Consider the following 12221-nt stretch of genomic DNA (forward strand, 5'->3'; position numbering starts at 1 on the left):
CCTACATTTTCCCATCCCATAATCTTACAGATAGTTAGGTTAGGCTTTGCTTTATATTATCAATTTTCGAATATATGTTTTAATAATCTTTTCAACCTCAAACTTAAGAAAGTATAAAAGTCAGCAATTCGATCATTGATAAATATACACATTATCAAACGCCAGATAAGAAATTATTGTGCAATGAAAAATTTTTATTTAGGTTATATTAAGCTTGCAGTACACTGATTTTTGTCAATAGTGGGTCGAACAAACTTTTAAGAATAATTATTCATGAGGAGGTTATCGTTTTGTGGTTATTTAACAAAAGTGGTCAGCCAGTTTTTTGGATTCTGCACAAGTACACAATCGATTTCTTCTTCCGTGAAACCTTTGATTCTCATTTTTGGTACAACGTTATTAATTATATGAGAGTATCCGTGACCACCAAAGGATATCTAAAAATACTTATTTATAGTCAATTTAATCGTCTACGTTGAGTGAAGTAATAATACTTTTTTAAATAGAATAATAAGAAAAATAAAGACACTGAATGTAGTATATATAAATAGCAAAGATATGCGAGGTTGAACTTAATCCACCAATCCATTGAATTAAGAACGCAAGTGGTGCTTGTCATGGGATTATTATAACGCGTGCATACTAACCAATCTATGCTTTGTATGAATATCATGACTCAAGAGTATTCTGTCAAGCTGTTTCTCGTCACGAAGCTTTTTGGCGAAATCCAAACGTTCAGCATCCGAAGGCATATCCGTTGTCGGGTTTAATTGGTAAAACGAACATTCAGTGCCAAATAGATCAAACTGGCAATAACAATTGAATTCGTCAGCGAATTCCAAAAGAGTCTCTTCGTTTGTCAAAGTACCTAAAATAGAAATTGATACCAGCGATTTTCATAAACCACAGTACGTGCTCTGTTTATGTTTACTATATTTACTTCTCTAAAAAAATAGATCTATTTATGTTTACTATCAAGACACGGTGGTGCCTCGACGACAAGTAATTCTAATAAAACATCCAACGGGACGCTACTTTCTTTTACACGCGATATTTATCTCTGAGAAAGGATAGAGAGTGAAACTGACGATCAAGATGGGACATGATCGCTTTTCTGCCATCGCCACCAGCTTCTTGATAGATTCTCATTATCTCAAAAGGAGCTTGAGCATCTCTGCCAGGATGGAAGGTTACGGGACACTTGAGAACTTCCTGTACCAATCCAGTTGCTCTGATTGACCTCTTCTCGAAATCTGTAAGATGAATTTCAACATACGTTTTTAAAACTGGACTCGATGGGAAGAATTTCTTCGATCTATGAGCGAAATATGAGATAAGAGGGCAAAGCTACCAGAAATAGGCCAGGTACTTCCAACTTCTCCGATAAAGGCTGCTCGACCTTCAAAATCCAAACAACGCTCTTCTAACTCCGATCTGATGAGTTTGTACATGTTTTCTTCGGAAAAAGCGAGTGTATCAGGACTCTGTGTTGCAGCTACATAGAAACCTATATAGAAGGTTCTCTGTATCAATTCTGATACACCGTTATTAAATTACGAGCAATAATGAGACATTCGCTGCCTACACTTTTTACACTTTAGTGCAGCAAGTGTTACTGTACTTTATTTTGAGTATAGCTAAGTGTAGAAAGTGTAAATGCAAATATGTATAGTAACGGGAACGCTAAAGTACATTTAGTACATATATGTATGTAGTAGTATGTACATACATACATACATACATACATACAAGTCAAACGTCACCTTATACCTGTTACCGACTACCGTTCATTTTTCTTTGCTCCAAAAGATATGACCACCAAAATGCTCATTTTTCAGATTATTAATTTACTCATATCTAATGTATAACCCTCATGTATCATGCCCTTTCGAAAACGGTCAAGTGACTCAAGTGTAGTCAAGTGTTCAAACTTCAAATTGCTTCAAATATACGACCTTGTATTTGAAATTCCCTCTCTTCTCAACGATTACACTTCGTACACTTGCTCCAGATTAGGTGTAGATAGTGTAAGAAAATCTACACTAAAGTGTAACTGTACATAGTAACAAGAACAGCATATCGCACGTCACTTCCGGAAAAGAAAACGATAAAGTGTAGAAAAGTGTACACTTTCTGTAAAAAGTGTGAAAAGTGTAGGCAACGAAAACAGACCTATTTTTCACGAAATGCAAAATATACGGCAAAAAGTGTGTTTTTAATGCAAAACTTAAAACAGCTATACGATCACACCTTTTTATCACACTCACCTGTTCCTAACAGAATATTAACCTTTGTCTCTGCACTAACTTTTATCATAAAAGAAACATTTCTTTTCAGGCCATGACAACTGTTCTCGACAATTGTATTACCACCAGCTTTGTAAAAGTCGTCTATATCCTTTATCACTGCTTTAGCAGTATCTTCATCGTTGAATATCACATTGTACTTACTACTATAGCTGCAAAAATGTCGTAAATAGTTTTAAACAGATTTCAACAATAAAATAACTCCTTTTATTCAAAATGTCTCGTAAGATAAACAGCAATGCAAAATATTATTACAAATGAATAAAGCTCGATTAAGGTTATGTGATATACTCACGGGTATTGTTTATAAATTCCTACATTGTGCAACTGAATGTTTTCCTTAAAAATTGTTTTTAAGTGTCTCGGAGGCTCTACATAAAAATCAGTAAAGTCCAACGATAAGTGCTCATGAGTCAGCGTTTTTCCTATGTTGTTCAGGGGTACTGGTCCAAGTACTGGTGGAAATATTTGAGTTATTCCGTCATTGCGGTATGCAATAGTTCAATGCGTATAGTATAGGATAACATTCCCAATTAGCCTAATAGATAGACGGTTTAGCATTTCGTTGTATATTTTAAATATGTATTTTTTTAAAAACAAATATTGAAATTAAATTTAAAAGAGCATTATCAAAGAATCGAATAAAAAATAATTCAACACTATCGGCAAATAAGTTTTAATAGTTTAGAACAAATAACATTGTCAAATAACCAAAAACATTAATAGATGGACCATTCAACTAGTAATAAATATTAAAATTCATATTAAATTTAAAAGGTAGTTATGTAATATATATTAACAACTAAACATATATTGTTTAAAAAAAAAACTAAGACAGTTTTCATTTCAACAAAATGTGTATCGTATATATAATAATCACTTTATCAGTGAATCGTTCATCTGTTGGCCATCGCCTATCTATTGGACATGTTACTCTGGACTGAAACTGTATATTATTATACAATATACTTACTTGTCTGAACATAATCGGACGGACCGGACGAAGCCATTCTTCTTCAGTAAAATGTAAACACTTTTTTCTGATGGAAAGCTTACAATTTTTTAATCTTGAATCTTATACTGAGCAAATAAACTCTAAAAAAAGCAAGTTAAATTATTTGTTATTAAGAACTCGTATATTATTGGTATTGTAAAGATAAGCGTTAATAATATAGTACACTACTTTGCAATTATTAAATAGGCCTTTTGTTCAGAAAATATGTCTCTTGTAGTGATGTAAGATGTTTTCTACCATGATGGAACTCTTTGTGATACTTTCGATATGAAGCTAATCGACAAACTGATATCTGTCTACGAGCAGTTTAAAGACGACTCATCCGTATGCTTTTCACATAATAAACCAAAATTAGTAAATTGATTTCAGGGAGTATGACTTGCTACTTGGGACACATATCTCCATTGTAAACGAGATAAAGATCCGAATTAATACCATTATTATTATTATAGCATTTACATTCAAGGTAAGTAGCTTTATCAAACAACGAACGATTACATAACGGTCGCGTGCACAGAAAAGTCAGAATGGAAATCTTAAAACTTATTTCTATCTATCTCTTGCTCGAATAAAATGCTCTCTTGTTGATCCAATCACAAATAAATATAATAATTTAAGCTTATGTATTAAATTGAAAGTAATGCAAATTATAATTCATTATTGTAATGTGAGGGAATTCATATTTGTGAGGACAAAGATATCAAGATGATCAACTTGATAAGTCAAATTTTAATCGCAAAACAAAAATTTATTTTATGTATACGGGATAATCAGTTATACCACATAGAGACCTTCGGTTGTATAAAGTGCAAGCTTTTATTTTTTGCACATACGCTTGTTGGTATTTATTCATACATGATTTATCTGCCAGTTGACACACATGTCAGCCTCATTAATCGATGATGATGACGATGATTACAATGTCGATGACAACGGATCTTCAAGAATGATCTAACAAACATTTACACGTAACAATTAGCCAATTGATTACAAATGTCAGCCAAAACGTTGGGTTAATAAACTTTAGGGAGAAATTGCCGAAGTATTCAAGCCTACGTAGATCGCAATATTCTTCATTCTAGATATACAGAATAGCGCAATGCTTTTTTCCCGAAAACATTATTTATTTTTATATGATCTAAAAATGTAAATACCTGATTAATATAGCGGACTAACACAAACAACAATTTTGTCCATATAAATTTTGGCTGAAAACACCTTAATTCGTTAGAATGAGATCCAAGGGATCCAAGCTAACAGCATTCCCTGTCCCTATAATTCTCAATTGAGAAAAAGAACGAACACAAAGAGAGGGCAGCGCTGATCCACAAATAAATACAACAATAATTAAGATTAATTAAAAAGCCCATAGAATTAAATGGTAAACCAGTTGAATACTATAATGTACGTGCATGTAGGCTCACCCGAATTCTGTTATCCAGTATCAGATTAATTAACCCATGAATTAACCTGATATTCTAAGCATTCTCTAATTAAGTGATCCCTGGTCAAATCCAATAATTAAAATAATTAATTATACAAGTTCAGTCCTGTCTTTCTACCGTATCCAATTAAATATTTCAAGTGACATTACCTATAATCCTCCTTTCAGATATTTAATATATATATATATACATATATACATACATATATATATATATATATTACAAAATTTACACCAGCTTGTAAACGCTATTGCATGTTAAGGTTCTCTAAATTCTTCCGTACTGAATAGATATAGATATATTAATTTTCATATTATGCATCATTTCGCTAAAATTTGTGCCAGGAACTTTGCATATTTGTGAATTTCATGTCTAACAGACATATATACAAATATATGCATTTAAGTAAATATATGCACGGCTAGCATTAATTGCAACAATGAAAATTCTGGCATAAAAATTTTCTAAACCTTATTTAATTTGGTATACATATATGCATACACAAAACCATGCATACATCCCCTCACGCACACACACACACACACACAAGCGCGCGCGCGCGCTGAACTTTTACAAATTTCAGCGTGATAGCTGCTTTCTTTTTACATTAAAACTCAGAACTTAAACGTAACATCACTAACATAATTTTAATTAGTCACATAATCGTGCAATAAATAAAGTAATTATTGTTATTAATCTTACTAAACTGTATTAAGTTTCATTTGTCTTTTTCTATTTGCACTTCAGTGATAATTATGCGAGAATCCCGAGCCTTCTTAATTATTAGTGACGTCACAAGTGAAACTCAAAATTTTGATGTAAGAGGAAAACATTCAGTATATAATATACATATACATATATTTGTATTTATTATATGTATACGTATGTGTTCAAATATTCGCCAGTATGATTATATTCATTTCCATCGTCATCGACTTGCTATATTTTATTTCAAACAAATTGGCTGTGTGTCGCATAGCCCACAACGCATGAATTTTACGAAAAAAACCAAGGTGTCCCGCCCGCACCCTGTTTTAATTACAATGAGAATTGCACAATCTCGTTTACTGGTCTACTGCGACCAACTCTTGACTTAATAATTATTAAATCAACACGTATTTGGATAATAATAAGAATTATATGTGTATAATAATAATATAATTATAGTACTAATATTAGCGATAATATAGCAATAATAATTTACATTTACACAGGACTCTTTCTTAATTACTCATTCAATTACTTAATAGATTATCTACCTATTTACGGCATGCTTAAAGATTATATTTTTGAGAGCCTTAGCGCGTAACAGTCTCTATCCAATTGGAAATCACTATGATAATCAACGAGATACTTCAAGAAAATCCATACAAAAATGAAGCAAGACATCGTAAAAAAATATACAAAGAAACGCGTAATGTACATGCATGAAAACAACGTCGAGCTTGCTGCTAGCTTCTTTCATTTTCATGTTCTGTTTTCAATGTAATTTTCCTCCATGGGGATGTTGTTCCAATTTCGAAGCATTTATTCTTTATGCGGATGACACGATGACAGGCAGTTAAATCGTTTAAGAAAATTCATAAGACTCGTCAGATAACGCGAAATGCGTTCCGCGATTAATTCTTGAAATTTAGCAGAAACTACCTTGATGGGGATCGTTTTGGTTAGAAAGCGTTATTACACAGTAATGCGTAATGGCGCTTCGGTATTTAGCGGTCTTAGTAGCTGTAGGATATCTTCATAAGCTATCATCGCTATCGTCGGCATGGGCTTCAATGGCTACATTCCCCGACAAAGCAACATTGTTTGCTTCTCTACTTGGCTCAGTGCTGTGTTCTGTCGAACTATTTTGTGCTTGCTGCTCATCTGCAAATGTTAATATTTGAATAAGATGCGAATTTAACATCGAATGTAAAAGATATAATATTTTGCTTTATCGGCACTATGATTTACCTGACTGTGTTGCTGGGTTTTCATCGTCACCTTGACCAGGACTTAGTATAGCTTCTTTAATTTGACTATTAACACCCTTTGGATCTAAATCCGTTGCCCAACTAAAGTACATTAACGCCAGGTGAGTATTACCTAGTTTTTTATGCACCTTTGAAAACAAAGCGTTATGCATGAATTTTTAGTATTAAATAAACTCATTATCTGTAAGGTAAGCATCAATAAAAGTTTAAATACCTTTCCTATAGAATAATAGACTAGAGACTCTTTAGGTACAATATTTTTCAATTCCTCAAACTCTTTCAAGGCTTCTTGATGACGTCCTATAGAGAAATTGATACTCGCACGATGGAATTTGCATAAAGTATTATTAGGATCGTTCCCGATTGCCGTATTCAGTGTAATTAAAGCTTGATCAGTCTTTTTCAAAGCATGCTGAACAACACCAATATGACACATTATCGCAGAATTTCGTGGGTTAATTTGTAATGCTCGCTTAAAATGCAATTCTGCTAAACTATATTGCTCTTGCTTTGAAAATATTGTTCCGAGTCCAAACCTGTAGAGCATCGTCAATTAATTATTTCGTTAAAACACCTCCATAGCTCTATGAAACAAAATTTACCAAGCATTATAATGTCTAGGATCCAATCTAGTAGCATTTCGGAATGCAGTGATAGCTTTGTCCAATTCTTCAGTCATTACATATTCATGACCAAGCAGGGTATAAGCATATGGAAAATTTGGATCAACCTGTACATTTTGTAAGAGATAACGTATATTAAGTAATAATAAAGATAGAGATATTTCATTGCTCGAAAATCAATAAAGGATATACAGTGTACCTGTATAGCTCTTTGAAAGAATTTTATTGCTGTTTCGTGCTCCGTTTGAGCGGAGAATAAATTACCGGTTGCGCACCACGCAGCTGCAGAATTGCGATCTTCAGAAACTAATTCTTGTGCCAATGTCGAAAGTTGCACTTCAGAATGCAGATGCCATAAGACTGTACTATAAATTTCCATCAATTCTGTTCGCAGAGGCTCCAATAGTCTTACTTCCGAGAAGTAGCTATATAAAGATATAAATATAATGTAAATTAATAATTTCTTTTACTTAGTTATAATAGCTTATACTCCTTAAATTAAAGATCAGCATTACCTTGCTGATTTTTTATAATCTATCATTTCAAAATATGCTTTGGCTAACATTGATAAAACCCATCCTGTATTATAGTGATGAGCAGGAAGAGCATTCAGTATGGAAACAGCTTGTAAACAATTAAACTGGCAAAGATGTTGATATGCCATACCTACGTTTCTTAGTAATGACATTAAACCCTCTACAAAAAATAATAAATGTATAGTTATCATTTTTATTGACACAATAGGAGCTATATGCATTGTAGTTTACCTGCACATTGTTTCTGAACAACAACAACAGATATATTATTATGACTATTTAAAGCATTTTCATTAGCAATTGCTTTCTCTGATGTAATAGTTTCATTTTTTTCTTTTTCACTTTTATTTCTTTCATTAAGCTCATTAAAATTTGCCTTATTTAAGTTAGTCTTCGATATTCGTGCTTTGGTCTTCCGTGATGGGGACTTAGGTGTAGCAAATTTATTTCTATTCGGTGATTTATTATTCTCCTGTAACGTCATTCTTATAATTATTTAAACCTACATCCACTCTTTATTAGCAGTAAAGATAAATAGCTATTAAAGAAAACACTGCACCTTAACAGAATAACTATGACTGAAAAGCCTTGATGACCTTCTCACATTAGTACCTTGATGAACTGGTGCGGTTGGCGTTGGCGTAGTAGGTGTCACAGTTACAATGTTGGCGGTATTACTTGTATTACCTGATTGTGAGAATACAGGCTTGCCTTGTTGAAGAGGAGTTTCCTTTCTCGACATTAATTGCTAAAAGAACCATTACAAATTATACCAAAAAATTATAAAGTAAATATTAATTTGTAAAGCTTCCTCAGTCTTACACCAACGTGAGCTCTCAAACTGCTAACCCTCTTAGCTAAACTCTTTTGGTCGTTAGCTTCAGTCAGGGTTGTATGTGAAGGTAGAACAGCAGGCTCAGGTGTATTATTTTCCAATGGTAAAATACCAAAAGTTGGTGTAAGTGGACTCAATGAATTGTTAAGCATACTTCTGTATCTCGTGGGTTTACCCCTCGGTGAAATTGTCGAACAATTACTATAATGTATAGGTACCGCTTGAGGACTTTCATCTATTGAAGAATGCAAACGTACACTAGGTGGTATACCATTCAAACCAGATGATGCAGTCATCTGTATGGGTGTACTAAAAAGTAAAAATAGATTAATTACTAAATTACCACTTTTTTTAAAGTACTTTCGTTAAATTTCCAAAAAACTTACACATTAGCACCATTTTGCATTGGAGTATAACTGTTAGGTACAATAAGGTCAGGCTCTGTCATAGTATTTACAACTGGTGATGCACCATGGCACATGGTAAAGTTTTCCAGCTTATCTAATTGAAATATCTTTGTTGGATCTACTTTTTCACCTACATTACAAAGTTCTTCAAATGAATGCCAAAGAAACGGATTCAATTTTAAAGCTAGTTTGTGAGCTTCATTTCCTTTTGCAGTTCTCATCATTTTATAACAAATTTTGGCTATGATTTGAAGAGAAAAACATGCCTGTTCCCCAAATTGTGCTGTAACATCTTCTAAATTTTTTACCTGCTTATAATATTCACCAATTATTGCTGCTTCAGCTTCCGCATACCTTAATTGTTTTTAAAGTTAATAAAATGTTATATACTTGAACTTTTAAAATTAAGTGTGTATCAAATAGATAAGACTTACTTCTCTAAATCATAACAACATTTGGCTAAAAGAAATCTGCATTGAGCTGAACTAGGTGCTTTTTTATATAATAAAGCATGAGCCTGCCTAACCCGCCCTGATCTGTAGTAACAAGTTGCTAATAAAAATAATGTTTCTTCTGTGTCCACTGAAATACAAATATCAGAATTGTATATTAATACCATAGTATAAATTTTTTTTTGAACTATTAGATATTTTCATACCTTCAGCAAATAATCTTTCAGCTAAGAATATAGCATCTGGATATGCATAATGGTTTAAACAATGCCATATGGCTGCCTAAAATAAGATATTGAATATGAATTTAATAGAAATCATTTATAACAATCTTTAGTAAATTATAATTGCATAACTATTCTTGCATAAACAAATATGACGAAGAACAATATCACTCTCAATTTAATAAATATATTTTGAAATAAATTATTCCAGTACAAGAGCTTCAGAACATAAATCTTTATAAAAAATGAATTAATACTTTGGGAAACATTATCTTCATTATTTCAACTTTACTGTCAATAAACCAAATGATATCATATAAGATGATACTACAGAAATGCAGATTTGAAATAATATGAAAATTTTAACCCAAAATAAATATTTCAAGATCAATTTATCTATGTAAGTTAATGCCACAATCAGTTTATAATGCACCATCATCGAATTATTAAGGTTTTGCACACATTCATTGAATGTCAATATCTCTAAAGAGAAATTACATTGATGTAAGCCTGCATACGTCAGTTTTATTCTCTTATCTATTTTGTACTAATTTACCTGCACTGGCTCCTGCACAATCATTGCTTACACAGAAGACGTGGTCATAAAAAAGAGACTTTAAACGCTTCTGCAAATTTTAACCATGAAAATCCAAAGACGAGCAAATACAGCATATAAAAATTTTAGGAGTCCATCTTTACTCCGATTCTTTTGAAGTGAATAGGCAATTTCACAGGGAAGCCTTGCCAACTGCGGCGCATTATAAAACTTCAAATATCGACAATCATCGATATCGATTTGACTAGCTAGTAGTGATGCCAATATTGTCTCGATATATCGAAATATCGATATTTTCATAACGATATTTCGATATTTTGTATCGCAAGTTTTGCTGTCGATATTGACTAGTATCGATATTAAAAGCTTCAATATCGAAATTCGATACACCGCGTTTCATGTTGAAATCATTTCTACCAAGTTTTTCTTTTAATAAAGGTAATTTGTATGATTTAACGTAAAGTAAAATTAATATTACTACATGAACTCTTTTATAATTTACGATATGAAAAATTATTCATTAATATTTCCAGATAATTAACTATTTTCTCCTAAAATCCTCTAAAATTCCTATACGGTTGCCGTGTCATTCATCAACAGTATGCATGTTTCCTCAATTTTACATTAATTTACTTTTTTTCCCTTTTTTATATGTAAAATTGTATGTATTTTAATTCTTAACTAGTAAAAGTTTTTATTGCTTGTGCTAGTGCCACCAAAAAGCCAAGTGTGGAAATTCTTTGTAAAAACAAACTTAGGAGGAAAATGTAAGATTTGTCAGTCCGAGGTAAAAGGAAGTGGCAACACCACTAATTTAAAATTTCATTTGGAGAGGCTACACCCTGATGTGGAATTAACTGGTGATGTTAAGAGAAATGTAGTAGCATCAAAAAGAAAATCTATGGTATTAACAAATTTGTATTAGATTTTAATAAGTATGATATATTATACTAATATACACTAATAATATTTGTAAATTTCAGTACACATCAGATTTATTAAATGAAGATGGCACAGATGATGTACTTAGTAATACATCTGCTCATTCTCCAGCACACTCTACAACTTCCGTAGCATCTACTTCTTCATTTGCAGAAGAACCAACAGCTAAACAGCCCAGAATAGATGTAACTTTAGCTAAACAAAGCTCTATTCAAGGTAAATCAAATAATGATTTTATTTTTATATTCATTAATATTGTTGATAGTTTTTATAATACTATGATTCTATTAAAGATGGATCTAAAGCAGCAACAATAACAAATAAACTTTTGTTTATGATAGCAAAAGATAACATGCCTTTTAAAACTGTTGAGAAAGAGGGTTTCAAACTGTTTATGAAATCGATTATACCTTTATATAAAATTCCCTGTAGACAAACAATTATAAATTTAATGGAGGAAAAGTATGACTTATTATCTAACATAATTAAAACTGAACTATCACAAATCCACCACTTGTCATTAACAACGGATATTTGGACAGAGCCTTTAAATACCAAAAGTTATATAGGTTTAACCTGTCATCACGTGTCGAATAACCAACACAAATCAATTACAATAGGTGTTATGGAGCTAATTGAAAGGCATACATCCGAAAATATAGAAACCTGGCTTTTAAGTATGGTAAATGAATGGAAAATTAATAAAGAAAGTATATTAGTTGTTGTTTCAGACAGTGGAGCAAATATTAAAAGGGCAATCAAGAATGCATTTGGCAACAAAAAACATCTTCCATGTTTCGCTCACTCACTAAACTTAATACCATCTAAAGTAATAGAGTCTGCTGATGTAAATCCTATAATTAAAAAAGTTAAAGCCATTGTTACCCCATTTTAAAAAATCAGT

General features: G+C 32.0%; 3 protein-coding genes across 4 annotated transcripts; 1 reads left to right on the plus strand and 2 right to left on the minus strand.

The window, feature by feature from the left end:
- Positions 1-286: 286 nt before the first annotated feature.
- On the minus strand, positions 287-3634 carry LOC136773947 (phosphotriesterase-related protein). The gene is made up of 8 exons (XM_066727941.1): positions 3490-3634; positions 3280-3401; positions 2602-2761; positions 2268-2458; positions 1352-1507; positions 1089-1253; positions 648-868; positions 287-437 (listed from the first exon to the last, which is right to left on the minus strand). Exons 2-8 carry the CDS (start codon positions 3314-3316, stop codon positions 297-299), a joined length of 1071 nt encoding a protein of 356 aa, XP_066584038.1. The 5' UTR covers positions 3317-3401; positions 3490-3634; the 3' UTR covers positions 287-296.
- Positions 3635-3977: 343 nt separating this feature from the next.
- On the minus strand, positions 3978-10531 carry Cdc27 (cell division cycle protein 27). 2 transcript variants are annotated; one of them, XM_066727935.1, is made up of 13 exons: positions 10376-10531; positions 9802-9877; positions 9578-9725; positions 9123-9497; positions 8751-9045; positions 8461-8649; positions 8133-8373; positions 7881-8061; positions 7565-7790; positions 7345-7472; positions 6957-7278; positions 6723-6870; positions 3978-6635 (listed from the first exon to the last, which is right to left on the minus strand). In XM_066727935.1, exons 1-13 carry the CDS (start codon positions 10397-10399, stop codon positions 6508-6510), a joined length of 2481 nt encoding a protein of 826 aa, XP_066584032.1. In that variant the 5' UTR covers positions 10400-10531; the 3' UTR covers positions 3978-6507. The 2 variants fall into 2 exon arrangements, with proteins under 2 accessions (XP_066584032.1, XP_066584031.1); XM_066727934.1 differs by having other exon boundaries at positions 8724-9045.
- Positions 10532-10632: 101 nt separating this feature from the next.
- LOC136773801 (E3 SUMO-protein ligase ZBED1-like) lies at positions 10633-12212 on the plus strand. The gene is made up of 5 exons (XM_066727713.1): positions 10633-10813; positions 11086-11279; positions 11359-11533; positions 11611-11994; positions 12049-12212. Exons 1-5 carry the CDS (start codon positions 10774-10776, stop codon positions 12210-12212), a joined length of 957 nt encoding a protein of 318 aa, XP_066583810.1. The 5' UTR covers positions 10633-10773.
- The last annotated feature ends 9 nt before the right edge of the window (positions 12213-12221 follow it).

Source organism: Prorops nasuta, unplaced genomic scaffold, assembly GCF_024137725.1.
Source record: "Prorops nasuta isolate Cenicafe-Biocafe unplaced genomic scaffold, Cenicafe_Pnas_1.2 PNAS00005, whole genome shotgun sequence".
NCBI lineage: Eukaryota > Metazoa > Arthropoda > Insecta > Hymenoptera > Bethylidae > Prorops > Prorops nasuta.